General features: G+C 58.9%; 1 protein-coding gene across 2 annotated transcripts in view; it reads left to right on the forward strand.

Moving 5' to 3' along the window:
* The window catches only part of HDAC7 (histone deacetylase 7), a 35,377-nt gene extending 20,059 nt beyond the window's left edge, over window positions 1–15,318 (forward strand). Inside the window, exons 6-26 of one of the 2 annotated variants that reach the window (XM_012638490.1) lie at window positions 229–344; window positions 556–681; window positions 1,052–1,143; window positions 1,331–1,441; window positions 1,579–1,759; window positions 1,971–2,167; window positions 2,396–2,569; window positions 3,735–3,954; window positions 5,252–5,385; window positions 5,526–5,646; window positions 5,900–5,949; window positions 7,232–7,339; window positions 8,295–8,350; window positions 8,543–8,630; window positions 9,803–9,922; window positions 10,156–10,253; window positions 11,326–11,444; window positions 12,138–12,271; window positions 12,567–12,651; window positions 13,830–13,968; window positions 14,157–15,249. In XM_012638490.1, the coding sequence (XP_012493944.1) occupies window positions 229–344; window positions 556–681; window positions 1,052–1,143; window positions 1,331–1,441; window positions 1,579–1,759; window positions 1,971–2,167; window positions 2,396–2,569; window positions 3,735–3,954; window positions 5,252–5,385; window positions 5,526–5,646; window positions 5,900–5,949; window positions 7,232–7,339; window positions 8,295–8,350; window positions 8,543–8,630; window positions 9,803–9,922; window positions 10,156–10,253; window positions 11,326–11,444; window positions 12,138–12,271; window positions 12,567–12,651; window positions 13,830–13,968; window positions 14,157–14,202 (2,515 nt within the window). In that variant the 3' untranslated portion in view covers window positions 14,203–15,249. Of the gene's footprint in view, window positions 1–228; window positions 345–555; window positions 682–1,051; window positions 1,144–1,330; window positions 1,442–1,578; window positions 1,760–1,970; window positions 2,168–2,395; window positions 2,570–3,734; window positions 3,955–5,251; window positions 5,386–5,525; window positions 5,647–5,899; window positions 5,950–7,231; window positions 7,340–8,294; window positions 8,351–8,542; window positions 8,631–9,802; window positions 9,923–10,155; window positions 10,254–11,325; window positions 11,445–12,137; window positions 12,272–12,566; window positions 12,652–13,829; window positions 13,969–14,156 lie in introns of both variants that reach the window. The other variant, XM_012638489.1, reaches the window with a different exon arrangement.
* Window positions 15,319–16,975: the final 1,657 nt, after the last annotated feature.

A 16,975-nucleotide genomic window follows, 5' to 3' on the forward strand; every position in this document is an offset into this window, starting at 1 on the left:
AGACAGACAGTCCCCACTGGGGCCCTCACCCAAGCGCTGAGACCCTGGCTTCTCTGCCTAGATCAGAGCAGGATGGGTGGCCCACTGCTGCCCCCTGGAGATGGTCCCCATTCCTGCCGGCCCTGCCTGCTGCTGCCTCCCTAGCAGGTCCCAGGCCCATGTGCCGTGCTCAGGAAGGTGCCTGTGCAGCACCTGCCACTCTGAAGTGCCAGGGCACTCCCTCCACAGAACTCTTGAGCCCTTGGAGACAGAAGGAGCCGCCTGCTCCATGCTCAGCAGCTTTCTGCCTCCTGTGCCCAGCCTGCCCAGTGACCCCCCAGAGCACTTCCCCCTGCGCAAGACAGGTGAGCTGGGCACGCGAGCGAGCGGGGCCCTGCTGGGAAGTTAGGGGGAGGGCCTCGGATGCAGGTCAGGAGTGCAGAGGGTGGGGGCCACGGTCCACAGGCTGTGGTCTTCTCTCTGGCGCTGCCGTCTCTTGCCTAACCCACAGAGATGACTGGGGGTGAGGGACCAAAGGGCGGCGTGGGGCCTGAGTAACGCTGGTGCTCCTCGCAGTCTCTGAGCCCAACCTGAAACTGCGCTACAAGCCCAAGAAGTCTCTGGAGCGCAGGAAGAATCCGCTGCTCAGGAAGGAGAGTGCGCCACCCAGCCTCCGGCGGCGGCCTGCAGAAACCCTGGGAGGTGAGGGCAGCAGCCACCCTCAATCCTGGCAGGTCTTGACCCTCTGGGTCGGGTCCCATCCAGATGGGTGTCCCCTCCTCAGGGCTGTTGTGTGTGGTCATACAGGGTGTGTCCTACACACTTGCTGGAGGGGGTCGGGGGCGTGCTGACTCCTATCCTGCTTAGATGTTGGCTCAGCTGACATCTGCCCAGAAAAGGGCAGATAAAAAAAATAGTCCCCAGGTGCTGTAGGCTAGGTGTGGCCTGCCTTCTTTCTGCTCTTATGGGAAGAAAGCAGGAAGCAGAGGCTGCCGATCAGGGAAGAGGCTGCTTCTGGGTACCTTCCTGCCCACTACGGCCTCTGATGCACCTCCCTTTCTCCCCACCCCAGACTCCTCCCCCAGTAGTAGCAGCACACCCGTGTCAGGGTGCAGCTCCCCCAATGACAGCGAACATGGCCCTAACCCTGTCCTGGGCTCGGAGGTAAGGCCTTGCCAGGACTGGGCTCTCCTGGGGCAGTTCTGAGGCTCAGCCTTCTTCCAGCAGACAGCCGACCTGGGCTGGGGCCGCAGGGTCTGGGCAGCCCGCAGCAGAGCCTCTGGGGGTTCTGGGGAGCGTGCCGGGGTGGAGGGCTGGGACCGGTGACCCCTGGCCCTGCTCCCTATGGCAGGCGCTCTTGGGCCAGCGGCTGCGGCTGCAGGAGATTTCTCTGGCCCTGTTCGCCTTGCCGACAGTGTCCTTGCTGCCCACAATCACACTGGGGCTTCCTGCCCCTGCCAGGGTGAGTGGCTGGGGCGCCAACCCCCACTTCAGGCCTCCCAGCTTCTTTCACTCTCTTTTCCTACTGCCTCACCCCATCACCTCCACTGCTCTCTGCTGGAAGGTTCTCCCCGTGACTTCTCCCTACTTCTCTCCCAGGTTGATGGTGATCGCAGGACCCATCCAACTCTGGGCCCTCGGGGGCCGGTCCTGGGGAGCCCCCATGCTCCCCTCTTCCTGCCCCATGGCCTGGAGGCCGAGGCTGGGGGCGCCTTGCCCTCTCGCCTGCAGCCCATTCTCCTCCTGGACCCCTCAGTCTCTCATGCCTCCCTGCTGACTGGTAAGTCCCACTGCTTCTCTGGGGGGCTGAGGGTGGATCCCTGCACCCTGCTAAGGGCCAAGCTTGGGAAGGGACCCCTCCTTCCTGCCCCTTCCATCCCCCTGTCCTGTGCATCTCCCTGCTGTGCCCTAGTCCCCACTCCATACCCTGGCTTCCTTCCACTGCTCCCCGTGGTCCCCTCCTTATGCCCCCGCCACCCCATTCTTTCCAGTGCCTGGGTTTGGGCACGTGCCCTTCCACTTTGCCCAGTCCTTACTGACCACCGAGCGGCTCTCCGGGTCAGGCCTCCACCGGCCGCTGAGCCGGACTCGTTCAGAGCCCCTGCCCCCCAGTGCCACCACCCCTCTACTGCTGGGCCCCCTGCAGCCTGGCCAGGAGCGACTCAAACCTCACATCCAGCTGATCAAGGTGAGAAGAACTGGGTAGGGGCTGTTCTGAGTGGGTGCTTAACTGGCCTCTGGGGGCCTGAAAGCAGAGGGACTTAGGAAGGGCAGGGACCTGGAGGGCTAGAGGGAGGATGTGGCTTCTGGGGGCCCAGAGCTGCATGGTGCTGAAGTCCTTGGCCCTACCCTCCACCTCCTATCCCACACCCATCACTCCACCGTGGCTTCTCAGCCAGGCGTCTCCCTTCCTCAGAGGCCAGCCAAGCCGAGTGAGAAGCCCCGACTGCGGCAGATACCCTCAGCTGAGGACCTCGAGACGGATGGGGGCGCAGTGGGGCAGCTGCAAGACGACGGCCCGGAGCACAGGGAGTTGAGCCATGCGCAGCCCGAAGCCAGAGGCCCTTTTCCTCTCCAGCAGCACCCGCAGGTACGGCAGTGCCCGCACACCCCTCAGAGAGCGTGTGCAAGACTCTGCGGCCGGGCATGAGATGAGGAAGGGAGGGAGATGTGGTATTAGTGCAGGGGACAGCTCTGGAACCCATGGTTACCCTACAAGATCCCAGGTGCTGCATCCACTCCAAGATGCAGGCACATACATGTGTGCACACATTCACACACACACATAAACACCCACACGTACACACATGCTCCAGCAGCCTGCCAGTCTCAGGGTGAAGACATGTCCCTTTTCCAGCAGGGAGTCTGGCCTTCCATGGAGCCATGCACACCCTGTCCTAGTGTGTCTCCCCTGTACCCAGGCACAGGTGGCTGGGGCAAGAGGCAGGAAGGAGCTAGGCTCAAGCACTCCAACCAGATGGAGTGCTTAATTCACCATGTGAACCAAGCCACGGTGTATTTGTTTGCTAGAGCTGCTGGGACAAGTACCACAGTCTGGGTGCCTTAAACAGCAGAAATTTATCACCTCTCAATTCTGGAGGCTGGGGAAGCCCAAAATCAAGGTGTTGGCAGAGTTGGTTCCTTCTGAGGGCTGCGAGGGAAGGAGCTGTCTGGCATCTCTCCTTGGCTAACAGAGGGTCATCTTCTTCCTGTGTCTTCACATGGTCTTCCCTCTGTCTGTGTCTGTGTTCAAACTTCCTCTTTTTACGAGGACAGCAGTCATATTGGATTAAGGCCCACACCGATCACCTCATTTTCACTCAATTACCTCTGTAATTTGGAGACCCTGTCTCTAAATAAGGTCACATTCTGAGGCACCGGGGGCTAGGACTTCAACTGTGAATTGGTTTGGGGGCACAGTGTGACACGTGGGTCCATACATGTGTTCTGGGGCAGCTGCACAGTCTGTGGAGATGAGGAGATCCTGATCAGAGCTGGACCCAAGTCCCCTCACTTGGGTCTGGTTTCGGGTCCCAAGGGCCCAGGGAGCTCTGGTGGAGCTGGGTGGTCCGTCTGGGGTACAGGCCTCTGAGGGGCTGCTGGGGCAGGGGGCTCAGTCCAAGGCCAGAGCCCAGCTGGATGGCAGGGCTAGGTGTGTCCTGGAGTCTCTCCAGGAAAGGGCCCCACCCAGAGGTTCCCAAGACCTCAGGCAGGACGCTGAGAAACTGGAGACTGAGGCCCCCTGTTTCTCTCAGGTGTTGCTCTGGGAACAGCAGCGACTGGCCGGGCGGCTCCACCCGGGAAGCACCGGGGACTCTCTGCTGCTTCCTCTGGCTCAGGGCGGACACCGGCCCCTGTCCAGGACTCAGTCTTCCCCAGCCGCGTCTGCCTCACTGTCAACCTCAGAGCCTGCCAGCCAGGCCCGCGTCCTCTCCAGCTCAGAGACCCCTGCCGGGACCCCACGCTTCACCACAGGTGAGAATGGGATGACAGCGGAGGCAGGAGGGGGAGGCTCGGCTGCACGAGCCCATGTCTGTGTCGTGGTACTGAGGACATTTTAGACCCACAGAGCACTTAGTCTTGTTCGAGCCACACAGTGCCCGTGAGGCCGGTGGAGCAGGTGGTGATTCTGTTGGCCATTGAGGAGACCAAGGCTTGGGAAATCTAAGGTGACGAGTTTGTGGGCAGACGGCAAGTGCCAGTCAGGCCAGGATAAGAATTTCAATCTCCTGCCAACGCATTCAGCCCATTTTTGAAATGACATTTATTACTGTAGCTCTGTTGTAGAAAGAGCTCAGAATTATTTTAGAAAGTTTGAAAAGTACAGAAAAGCATAAAAATAAAATAAAAATCACCAACCAGTATCCCACCACCCAGAGGTAACCCCTCTTAAATTCTGCCATAGTTCAGTCCCGTCTTTGTTCTAGCCACATGTACGTGTGCGGATGCCGTCAACACATGAACTATGTTTCGTACCCTGCGTTCTTTGATTAACATGTTATGAATGCTTTTTGACACATTAATTGTAAAACTGAGAGTCTCATAGTATTTTATTTTTATTCGGTGATTTCTTAGTGGTTGGACATTTAGATTATTGCTCATTTTATTTTCCTGATGCATAAATCTTCACTCATGCTTGGCATTATTTCCCAGCGTTCACTCTTGGGGAGTGGCATCCCTGGGAAAAATGGTGTGAGCAGTTTGAAGGTCCTTGGTGTCCTGAGATCCACAGGAACTCATCCTCCCACCAGCACTGTGCAGGGCCTCCCCTATAGTCTTCCCACAGGTCAGACTGAAAGAGTCACTTCTCCAAAGCTGTATTTGTCTTATCACATGACCCGGTGTCGTTGTGGGCTTCCTAGCTCCCGGTTTTGGGTTTTCCTAGGAATTCTTTCCCCTCTGCTGCCCCTTGGTAGCCTCTTTGGGGTCATGACAGCCAGTGTGAGACTCCTGGCAGCAGGCCTTGTTGTGCATAGGCTCTGAGCACTTGAGGGCCTGGTGACGTGTTGGGCCGTGTGAGCAGTCAGGTCAGCGTGGCAGGGAGGCAGTGGCTCTGTGGCCGCTGTGTTGGCTGGCGCTGTGTTGGTGTGTTGTCTGAGGCCACCTGGGGAAGCGTCAGGGTGTGCAGATGGGTGTGACGGGCTGGGGTGGGGATGGGGGCAAGAATGTGTGGGTGTGCGGGGGTTGTGCCCTGCCTGGCTCTGTGGGGGCCGTGGCCATGGAGGTGGAGGAGGAGGCCTTGGGGTGCTGGTCCTGACCCCCGCTCCCGCAGGGCTGGTCTATGACTCAGCGATGCTGAAGCACCAGTGCTCCTGCGGGGACAACAGCAGGCACCCAGAGCACGCCGGCCGTATCCAGAGCATCTGGTCCCGGCTGCAGGAGCGGGGGCTCCGGAGCCAGTGTGAGGTGAGGAGGCGGAGGAGGTAAGGGCAGTGGGAGCGATGGGGTCGGAGGGCCTGGGGCCAGCGAGAGATGAGGGGCAGCTGGGGCGGTGGCAATAGGAGGGGGTGGGCAAGAGCTGAGGAGCTCTGTGGGCCCTTCCTCAGTGTGTCCGGGGCCGGAAAGCCAACCTGGAGGAGCTGCAGTTGGTTCACTCTGAGCGGCATGTGCTCCTCTACGGCACCAACCCGCTCAGCCGCCTCAAACTGGACAACGGGAAGCTGGCAGGTAGGGGCTTGGTGGCGCCCAGGCCCCGGGTCTCACCTGGCCCCTGTGCTCTCGTCCCCGCTGGCCGTCCTGCAGCCTCCTGGACATCCCTGCTCCAGCTTGCCTTGCTGGCCCCTCGGCTGCCCACCCCCACCTCTCCCTGCACTGTTTCTCTCCTGCACACCCGCCCAGCCCTTGTCAGGGCCCCCCTGCTCCTGGCCGGGCCGAAGGCTGAGAGCATTCACACTCACGTGGGCCCGGCCTCTCCCCACAGGGCTCCTGGCACAGCGGATGTTTGTGATGCTGCCCTGTGGTGGGGTTGGGGTAAGTGTGCCCAGGGTCTCGAGCGGGCATTGCCAAAGGCTCTCGGATCTCCCTCCCCACCTCGGTTCTCCCAGGCCCAGCCCCTGCCTGCTTGTTCTTGTGGTTCTTCCGGGCCGGGTGGACAGGGACTTCCCCATGACGCCCTCTGCAGGCTGGAAGCTCCCCAGGGCAAGGGATATCCTAGCCCATCGGTGTCTTCCCAGCATGGAGCCCAGTCTAGGTTTGCACTGAGAAGGTGTTTGGTGGACGTCGAGTGAGGCTTAAAGAGCAGGGCCAAGACTGGGGCTGCGGTCATCTCCCTTCCTGAGACCCCAGTGGCTGGGTCTTGGCCATTCCATGGCAGAGTGAGGCTGGTCTCCAGACCAGGGACTGCCTGTCGTGGGGCCATGGGGTGTTCCTGGTGTCCTTGGCGACCCAGGCACTTCTCTACCCCAGGACGCAGTCCCCTGACCCCCAGCTTTGCTCGCCCGTCACCTGTTGGAGGGGCTTCCTGCCCCCTCTGGCTCGGCTCTCCTCACCTAGAAATGTCCCTGCAGTGGTTTCTCAAGCGAGGTGTGTGGAGGCAGGGGATGGAGGCTTCGCTCTGAGGGAAAGTGGGAGCTGTAGCTGGTGGGGGGCTGTTTGGGAGCCAGTCAGCGCCCTGTTCACAACTTCCCATTTCTTGCCACTTTCTGATTTTTCCAACTGTTGTTGCTTCTGTTTTCTCCTCCCTCCTCTCCCTCTCTGTCTTTCTCTCTTTCTCTCTTTCTCCAGCCTCTTGCGACTCTCTCTGCCTTCCTCGCCTCTCTTGGTCTGCCTCGCCCTCCCCATCTCCCCATCATGCCCCCCTTGAGGCCCAGGGGCTGGGTTTGGGGGGCCTGCCAGCCTGGGCTAGGGGCCCTGAGTGGAAGACAGTGGTGCAGACGGCCCCTCCAGCTCCGACCGTCCCGCAGGGCCTGAGCAGAGTCAGCTGGGGCTTAAAACCCCCTCCCGGCCCAAACCCCAAGTCCCGCCCAGGTAACGCTATGCCCCCTCCCCTGACCAGGGAGGCAGGTGCGATGCTGCCAGCAGAGTGCTGGCCAGATATGGGCTGGTTCTGGGACTTAAGCTGGGAAGGAGAAGTTGTGCTGGGATTGGGGACACAGGAGGCCTTGCCTTTGGGCGGTGGGGCACTGGGGAGGCAGCACTGTCTGCCCAGCTCCCTGCCCCTGGGGTCCTGGCCTTTGGGTGGGGATTGCCCCATTGGGCCCTGGCTCCTGTGCGAAGCCTTGGATGATGCGGGCCCTGACTCTGGCTCCCACAGGTGGATACTGACACCATCTGGAACGAGCTGCATTCTTCCAATGCAGCCCGCTGGGCCGCTGGCAGTGTCACTGAACTCGCCTTCAAAGTGGCTTCCCGTGAGCTGAAGGTAGGAAGTTTGGCTTGAGGTGGGCCCACCACGGGGGAGGCAACAGGGTGGAACAGTAGCGAATCCAGGCCCAGGACCCCAGATATCTTGTTCCTCTTGGATATTGCCACATGGTTTTGGAAGGGAAATCGAAGGCTCTAGGGACCAGGTGGAGACTTCAACCGTAGGCTCATGTTACTTGGCAGGGAGGCAAGCCACTGTGACCTCTGGTCTCTAGGAGACACAGGGTTCTGATCATCCAGGATCATTTAAGGCCCACTTCGTGGCTATAGGCAAGTCTTGGGATGTCACTGGACCTCCAGTGCTGAGGTCATGTAGACTGGGTTGGTGCCCATGCTTTCTGCTCTGGGCTGTGCATCTTATGGGACTTGTCCTGCGGCCCACACCCCGGTTGTCTAGGAGCGTATAGCCCAAGGCAGTCACAGTGTCCTCAGTGTCAGAGGACCTCAGTGGAGCTGGAAAGCATGGCTCTACCATTCACAACCAGACAACCTCAGATAAGTTGCTTAACTCGCCTGAGCTTCAGACTTCTAATCTGTGGACTGGAGATGATAATGTGTGTCTGATGAAGATGTTGTACGAAGGATTAGGTAACGTTGACCTCACAGAGATGCTGTGAGGATGAAGTCCAGCGTTTATGAAGCGTTTAGCACAGTGCCAGGAGCATCGTTTTTGCTTGATAGTCAGTAGCAGTTGTCATTGCCAAGTGATAATAGCCGGGACACCCCAGGAGGAGGGGCTCTGTGTTCACGTGCAGCCTGCGAACAGAGGGCCTGCAGCATGAGGGTCGGGCTCTGGGCCACTTCAGCTCCAGCCCGGACAGGGTCAGACATGCTGGCGGCTGATGCCCTGTCGCTCCTTCTCAGAGGAAGAGGCTGGGGCTGGGGGACTGGTACGTGCAGATGAGGGTCAGAGCACTGGCCATTTGGTTGACAAGCATTCTTTCTCTTTCCAGAATGGTTTTGCTGTGGTGCGGCCCCCGGGACACCATGCAGATCATTCCACAGCCATGTAAGGCCTGGGGGAGGCCTAGGTGGGATGAGGTGGGGGGCAGGCCTCCAGGGTCTTCCTGTAAGGACATTCCCCTCCTTCCCTGAGCCTTCTGGGGCTGGGCCGAGCCAGAGGCTGGGGGAGAGAAGGGGCTGGAGAGGTGGGGTCGTGGGGAGGGAAAGGGCCAGCAGGACCTCTCTCTCCTCCACCCAGGGGTTTCTGCTTCTTCAACTCTGTGGCCATCGCCTGCCGGCAGCTGCAACAGCAGAGCAAGGCCAGCAAGATCCTCATTGTGGACTGGGTAGGTGCCTGTCCTTGCACCTCAGATCCGAGAGTCCTGTGGAGAGAGCCCGCAGCCTGGCGTTAGAGATATGGTTCCATGTCTTAGTTCTGTGCTAGCCTCCCTGAGCCTCAGTTTCCCCTTGTGTAAAATTCCGATGAAAATAACACTCATGTCACAGGGCTGTTGGGAGGCCCAGAGGACATGGTGTGTGGGAAGGCCTTCAGCCAGAGTGAACTCCCACAGCGGGTAGGCGTTTGCATTTGAGTGTTGTCTCTTGACCTCTGTTGGCTTCTTTTGGCAGATCTAATTATGTCTGCATTTCCCCTACAGGTAGTTATGATAAGAATAATAGCAAATCATATCAGTATACCACTACTCACATCCAGACACCGATGGTTTTTATAGAGATGGGTTTAATCCGGACTACAACCCATTTTACAAATGAGGAAAGTGAGCACAGAACAAAATTAAGTGACTTGTACACACTCACTCACCTCATAAGCTGTGAGATGGATCTGAACCCAGGCCGGTTAGCTGTAGAGTGCACGTATTTAACTACTAAGCTATGTCCCTTCTGCACTGATGGCTGTGAAAGGGACACGGCAAAGCAGAAGTTGAAAACTGGGGAGGAACTTTGCACACTTGAGCCCATGCGTGGCCTTGTGAGTCGAGTGTAGGCTCAGCTCTTCCTAGGAGGGATGGGGCCGAGCCAGGGACCTGCCCCTCCGTAACTGAGCTCAGTTTCTGTTCATGCCTTCATGCAGGACATGGTGGCGAGGGTTCCCGATGTGTGTAATCCTGGTCTCTTCCCGCTCCCTGCCACTAATCCCCCACTCCACATGCTTTCTCTCATGTGGGCCGGCCTGCTGTGGCTGCCTCCTCAGAGATGAAGATGCCTCCCTTAGGATTTCATACTATAGCCAGCTCCACCCACCATGTTTCTCTCTGTCCCTATAGAGAGTGACAGGGAGGGAGAGATCCTCCATATGGAGAGACTGAGGCTCAGAGCTGGGCAGTGGGTTACTTGGGGCCACTGATCCATATGGCTCTAGGAACCCCAGTTTCCTGACCCCCAGTCTAGGGTCCTGACCCTCAGAATGGCTACTGACCTTGAAACCCTTCTAACCGTCCTGGTCCCCATCTCTCTGCTTTCGCGTCTTCCCTAATCCACTGCCCATCTCCCTATGCAGGATGTTCACCATGGCAACGGCACCCAGCAAACCTTCTACCAAGACCCCAGTGTGCTCTACATCTCCCTGCATCGCCATGACGATGGCAACTTCTTCCCAGGCAGCGGGGCTGTGGATGAGGTGACCACACGGTGGGGCCATATCCTCCCACCTTGTTGACTCTCCTCCTGGCACTTGATCTGCTTCTGTCACCATGAGCTGTGTGGCCCTGAGCAGATCGTTTGGCCTCCCTGATCCTCGGCTTCCCCATTTGGAAGTGAGGAGGCTGATGGACTGGTCTGGCAGCGCTAGCGTCTGGGTTTCCTCTCCCGGGGCTCTGCTCTCCTCATGCCTCCCTTGCGTCTGTTTCCCAGGTAGGGGCTGGAAGCGGTGAGGGCTTCAATGTCAATGTGGCCTGGGCTGGCGGTCTGGACCCCCCCATGGGGGATCCTGAGTACCTGGCTGCCTTCAGGTAAGTGCTCAGGGGCCCCCAGAGGAGCAAGGCCACCCTCTCCTGGCCCTTTCCCAATAGCACCAGGTTGGAGGCGATCAAATGGATTGTCACCCTGTCCCCACTGGTTACTAGACATTGTAGGCAAACTCAAGTGGAAAGATAGAACACACACAGAAGTCAAAGGGTGCTGTATAAAGTCCCACATTACCAAGAGCCAATGTCAGACTGAACGCCGGCAGACAGGCAGGGTGGAGTGAGCAGAGCTGCCACACTTAGAGAAGGCTGCCTGGAGGAGGTGGGCTTTGAGCAGGAGAGGAGAAACTTAAATTGGGGAGGAAGAGGAAAAGCAGAGGATGTCCATGTTGGGGGAGTACCTTAAGAAAAGCTGTTCTGGATCTGGGAGAGGGGCTTAGGCTCCGTTCACGCTGGGGGCCCTGCGCTCCATGTAGGAAATGAGAACCCTGGAAGTAGACCTCCAAACTTTTCTGTAGGTATTCTCCATGAGAGCTAATTCTGCAGGAGCCCTGGGCGGGAGTTCCTGGTGTCTGTGGCAAGAGCCCAGGGCTTTGAAGAACATGAAAATGGACCTCGGAGTTCGGTCAGGGCTAGAGGGAGGCAGCTGTGGGGGGCCGGCAGAGGAGGGGATGAGAGAATGGAGCTAGTGGCCCAGGACCTCAGAGGGTCTAGTTGCCCTGGTCAGCACTCAGGTATGGAGTAGCTGAGTGCCACAGTGCCACAGTGCCCAGTCACTCAGTCCACAGTGCCCAGCGTTTGCAGTCCCTGGGCCAGTCCCCAGCCATTCCGCCGGCTGTGAGATTGCCCCTTCTCTGTGGCCCTGCTCACTGCACTCACAGATACACACACACTCCTCCTTCATTCCCTGGGGGGCTGAGTCCTCAGGCTGTGTGCCAGGGACACGAGTGGCCAGCCAAAGTCAAGGAGGCAGAGGACCTGCTAATCCTGCTGGGGGACTGCGTGTCCTGGAGCCCTAAGAGCAGGGCACCCCACAGCAAAGTTGGCAGGGCCCTGGCCTCTGCCCCCAGCAGCGCTGTGCAGTGTGGTGACCCCGCTTCTCCTTGCAACCTCACAGGACAGTTGTCATGCCCATCGCCCGAGAGTTCTCTCCAGACCTGGTCCTAGTGTCAGCTGGGTTTGACGCTGCCGAGGGTCACCCAGCCCCGCTGGGTGGCTACCACGTTTCTGCCAAATGTAAGGGGGCCCCAGCTGAGGAGGAGGTGTAGGGATGGAGAGCCAGGCTGTGGGGGGTGAGGAGGCACCGCCCAAGTCTAAAGGGGACAGCAGCAGTGGCTGGCCCAGGGCTGTGAGCCTGAGGACTGCAGTATGGCAGCTGGCCCTGGGATTCCCTGGGATCTCCTAGCCTAGCACCGCCCAGGCCCTTTCTGGGACCCAGGCCTGTTCACCAGAGAGGGCTTGACCAGGTCACACCCCTGGGAACTTAAGTCTGACACACAGAAAGCTCAGCCATAGAACTGCCCAGCCCAACTGTGCTGTTTGCAGGCGGGGCTGGCAGCTCCTCCACAGGGAGGATGGGAGGAGCTGCGTCCTCAGAACAGAGGGTGCCCCTCAGCACCCTGGGCCACAGGGCCTAGAGGACAGAAAGAGGAGATGGTGTGGCTCCGTGAAAAAGACTCAGGCTGGAGTCGATGCCCACAGTTCAAGTCCTAGCCCTGCTGCCACTTACTAGCTGTGGGGCCTTTCTCAAGTCCCTTAACTTCTCTGAGCCTTGTGCGGGATTCGATGTGAAAGCCCTTGGGAAACTAGCGACTTACGCATTTCAGTCATTATCTACAAGGGAGGAAGCAAGCAGGGAGACAGGGGTAGAGAATGGGTCACCACTCCTCCATCGCCGTCCCCTCCAATCCCCCCCACCCGACCGTCTAGGTTTTGGGTACATGACACAGCAGCTGATGAACCTGGCAGGAGGTGCAGTGGTGCTGGCCTTGGAGGGCGGCCATGACCTCACAGCCATCTGTGATGCCTCTGAGGCCTGTGTGGCTGCTTTGCTGGGCAACAAGGTAAGCTCTCCCCCACCCCCATCCATGCTTCTGTGGGGCAGGTGAGCCCTGCTCCCCAGGACTGCCCAAAGAGCAGGCAGATGGGATGGGACAGGGCAGGAGTGGCCAGGTCTGAAATGAGGTAGGCAAAGTGGATGTCTCTTCCCTAAGGCTGGTCTAGGGCCAGCACCTCCTGACCTAGGCAGAGCCAGCACCTGTGCCTATTTGTACCCAGAAGGCTGGAGCCCTTGGGGTGGGAGAGAGCTGGGCCTGTGAGTCCCTGAGAGACTGGTGGCTGATGTAGTGTTTTCTGTAGGTGGATCCCCTTTCAGAAGAAGGCTGGAAACAGAAACCCAACCTCAATGCCATCCGATCCTTGGAAGCCGTGATCCGGGCGCACAGTAAGTGTGGAGATAGGACAGTCACTGAGCTCAGACTTGAAAGAAACTCAAAGATCTGCTGTCCCCAGTGGCCAGAGTTCCAGGGCTTCCAGTGCCAACCGGGTGACCTGCTGTTGGTCTGTAGTAAGATTCCTGAGTCACCCAGCAGTAATGGTGGGCAGCCCCCCGTGAGTAGGCACCTCCAAGCCCTCCAGATAGACACAGCAGGGACCACCAGACAGTGGCCTCCTCAAGGCAGGGACTGGCCTCCCCTCTCTAGCCACATCCCTAGGCCAGGGCCAGGCCGATGCAGCACTCAGGCCTTGTTTTCCAGAGGCCGCGTTGCCGCCCCTCCCCCCAGTCGTGGCCACGGAAGCCTTGGGACCTCTGCCTGCTTGGGGGCCCGGTCTCAGAATAACCCCCACATTTGGAAAGAACTTCAAGTTTTCAGCTTCAACTCAACATGTGTTGAGTACTTTATGTAAAGACCCAGAACTTATTCTAGGGACATAAAAACGAATAAAACAGAGTCCCCACACAAGGGCTGGGTAAAGGAAGTGTGCATAATGGCAGAGACACTGCTGGTTCTTTCGGTGGAGGCCTCACGCCGGCCAGGTTGTGTGCTGGGCGTGCTCCCTGTGCATCAGCCTTCACAACACTGCCATGGCCTGGATGGGGCGGTGGCAGCCCGAAGGCCGCACAGAGTGGCCGTGGGATGGTCAGCTCTCCCAGCGCTGTATTCTTCCCACCTCCCACGCTCTCCTTCCCTGGGTGCCGGGCGGAGCACTGGTGGAGGCAGCATGAATGGGACCCTGTGCTGCAGGACGCCACGGCTTGGGGATCTGTGAGGTCACTCTGACACAGACCCCGTATGCAGGAAAGTGGGTCCTCCCCGTGCTCTCAGGAACCCACACCTAGGACAAGGGGTCCAATGTAGCCTTTCAGCCACAGGGCATGAGAGAAAGGCCTGCGCTGCTAGGACCCCCTCAGAGCCAAGTGGAACCTGCTGTGCTCACCCTGTCAGGGCTGGGCGGGGAGGGGTGTGACTGGGGGTGAGGGGCAGGTGGGAGAGCTGACCCCAAGCTGAGGATGGGCCTGCTGCTCTTGGGCCCTGGGCCTGAGACGCCTGTGTCTGGTCTAGGGTGCAGCGTGGAGGGGCTTGCCTTCCCCAGCCCTTTCTCACCAGCTTCTCACCCCAGGTAAATACTGGGGCTGCATGCAGCGCCTGGCCTCCTGTCCAGACTCCTGGGTGCCCCGGGGGCCAGGGGCCGACGCAGAAGAAGTGGAGGCAGTGACCGCGCTGGCATCCCTCTCTGTAGGCATCCTGGCTGAAGACAGGTAATGCCAGACCCCTGACCCTGGGCCCTCTCCACCCCTCTGATCCTCCCTACTGGAAGACCCCAAATCCCCAGTGCAGCTACCCCCGCCTTCTCAGGCTTCCTGACCAGGGCTGGGAGGGAAGCTCAGCTGCAGCCCTTCCTGCAGCCCCTGGCCCTCCGGCATCCCACCCTTGTCCCTCCCTCCAGGTCCTCAGAGCAGCTGGTGGAGGAGGAGGAACCAATGAATCTCTAAGGCTTTGGAACCATCTGTGCACCCACCCTGCCCTTCAGACCCGGTCCTCTTCTAATCTCTGGCAACTGCCCCCCTTCCTGGGTCTTCAGAGATCCTGAAGGCAGGTGGTCTGGGCCAGAGAACAGCCTGCCTGCCTTGACAGTCACCCCAGGGAGTCTGAGAGGGCCCCTGGGTCTAGGACAGGACCAGAGAGGACCCTGAGAGGAGTTTGGGCAGCCAGGCCCCAGCAGGGCTCTCTCAAGAACAGATTCTACCCCTTTGGTGTCCCGGCCCCAAACGGTGGCCCACGTTCCTCAGGACTGCATGGAGGAGGACTGGCTCGGTTGGGCCCACACTTAACCACTATTTTTGGCTCTGCAGACCCCAGACTTTGCACACAGCCCCAGGCTCCACACAGAAATGTGAACTTGGCCTCAGCCAGGGTGGCCCTTCCTAGGCTCTGTGGGCTGGAGGTAGGCAGGGAGCCAAGAGGTCCTGTATCCCTGAATGCAGGGGGGTCCCCTCCTCTCACCTGCTTCCTCGGATGACTCTGGAAGCTTCCCTGCAACACTGGGCACTGAGACGAAGCTCCCCCTGAGAACAGTTGTCAGCAGACCTCCATCTGGTCCCTGCCCCCCGCCGGAGGCCGCCCTGCATTGACCATCTCAGTGCCCTGGTGGGGCAGACAGGTGCTCTTGGAGTCCTGTGCTTCCTGATCCAATGGTGCCAAACCCTTCATCTCCCCTCAGAAGCACAGCATGACCCCCAGGGACCCCCCAGATGCTGCCCACTCCATGAGCCTTATTTCTGGGGTCTCCCCCAGCTCTCACTCCTGTCCTACATAGGACTAGCCTGGCTGTGGGGGAGGAGTGGGAGAGTGGACACAAGACGTGGGGAGGGGAGGCTTCCCTGGCAAAGTCTTCAAGGCTTTTGGGGTCCAGGCCTGGGGCCAAGAAGGAAAGCGTTTGTGTGTGAGCGTGTGCGAGTGGGGAGTGTACGTGTGCGTGTGCGTGTCTTCCCCAGGACCCACCATACCCTGTGTATGTATGCATGTTTTTGTAAAAAAGAAGGAAAAAAGGAAAAAAAATGGAAAAAATCTGAATAAATGTTTTATTTGCTTTAAAAGTGCCTATGAAAGGGCCTGTGCTGTCGTGTGGGCGTGTACATGGACACACAGCTGCACCGCGCAGCACGCGTCCGACTCGGAGCTGAGAGCAAGGGATGAGCCGGGGCTGGGCCGCAGCTGCTCTCTTGCTCCTTGCTCTTCTGCGGCTGCTGCCCTGCAGGAAGAACCCATTCTGAACACACCACAGCTGTCCCTGCCTGCCCCACCGTGGGGTGATAAGGAGGCGGCCCTGGGCTGAGTCCACACACACAGGGCCCAGCCCTGGGATGGGGGAGGCAGGAATACAGGTGCTCAGCCACAGCGAGTCATGAATCAGACACCCCTGGGTTCAAGTCCCAGCTGGGAATTCAGGTAAGTCCCATCACCTTCTGAGGCCTCTGTTTATCAGCAAAAGGCTCCGGAAATAGATATTGTTTACAGTTCCTTCTGCTCTCATGTGCCATGACTTCTTAAGCATATACTGAGCCTAGAAGAGAGAATGGGCGAGGCAACAGGCCCGGGCAAGCTCAGCCGGTATAAGCAGAGAGGAAGGCGCCAGGGCTGCCAGCACCTGCCTTTGCGGTTCTGAGTCTGCCAGGCTTTTCCAGCAGGAAGAGCAGCACCTTGTTACCTTAGACCTGGCCCTGAGCCCTCAGCAGCCTGGCAGGGTGTGAAGGGAAGAGGTGCTCGTCCCTTTCCCATCTGACCTGGCCTCTCCTGTGATGGACACCAGATCCCAGGGGGGTTGCTGAGGCTGTGTGTGTGGGCATCCTCGCCCTTGCTGGGGGCATGCTGAGAGCTGAGAGAGCACAGCTGAGCTGCTGGTTCCCCACAACTTGGACTAGGGAAATGGTTTAATCCGATAGAGAACTATTACCACCCTCCGCCCCGCCCACCCCTCCTAGTCCATCCTCCCTCCTAATTCCCTCCCCACAAGTAACCACCAGAGGCTGTCTGATACAAATGGCTGCTGTATTTCCGCTAAAGTGACAGTGACACAGATAAGGCAAAGAGCTGAGGGGCAGGACACATCGTGGGTCTGTGGGAGAGGGGTAGACCGTGCAAAATGGCAACATAACATAAAAAGATCTAGGTAACAACAGGCCCCTCCCTCCTGAGTTAGGTGAGCCCGTGGGCCAGTGTATGGGCAGAAAAGCAGATTTAGTCCTTCAGAAGGGAGATTTAAAAAGATAAAAGCTCTAGTTGAAGGGCAGTGAGCAGGGGCTGGAGTGGGAGAGAAGGTACCTCATGGCCGGGGGGCTGGGTGCAATGGCACTCTGAGGAGGCAGAGTGGAAATGCAGGGTGGGGGGTACACGGTACAGGTTTGGGGGGCTCCTTCTAGCCTATACCATGTTGCCCCCTTCCCCAAAGCCCTTCAGGGGGCAGGAGCACATTCCCCATGACCCTTAGTCTGGCCTTGTTGGGGGAGTCCTGTGCTGGGGTATGGGGATGCCTCTGTATGTTGGGGGTGGCAGGGAGAGGCTGATGGCTTCTGGCTCTAGCACACTCATGGGAGACCAGCTCAGGGTGAGAGGGTAGGAGGAGGGACACTGAACTCTCCACTCAGCTCCTTAGGCCTTGGGGATAAGAGCCCAATGTCGCCATCTCTGGGACTGATCTGCCCCCAGGCGTAGGTCAAGGCCTCATGGTCCTACCCCTTGACCCGCAAAGATTCCTCACTGAGTGCT

This window comes from Propithecus coquereli, unplaced genomic scaffold (assembly GCF_000956105.1).
Source record: "Propithecus coquereli isolate 6110/MARCELLA unplaced genomic scaffold, Pcoq_1.0 Scaffold13, whole genome shotgun sequence".
In the NCBI taxonomy this organism is placed as follows: domain Eukaryota; kingdom Metazoa; phylum Chordata; class Mammalia; order Primates; family Indriidae; genus Propithecus; species Propithecus coquereli.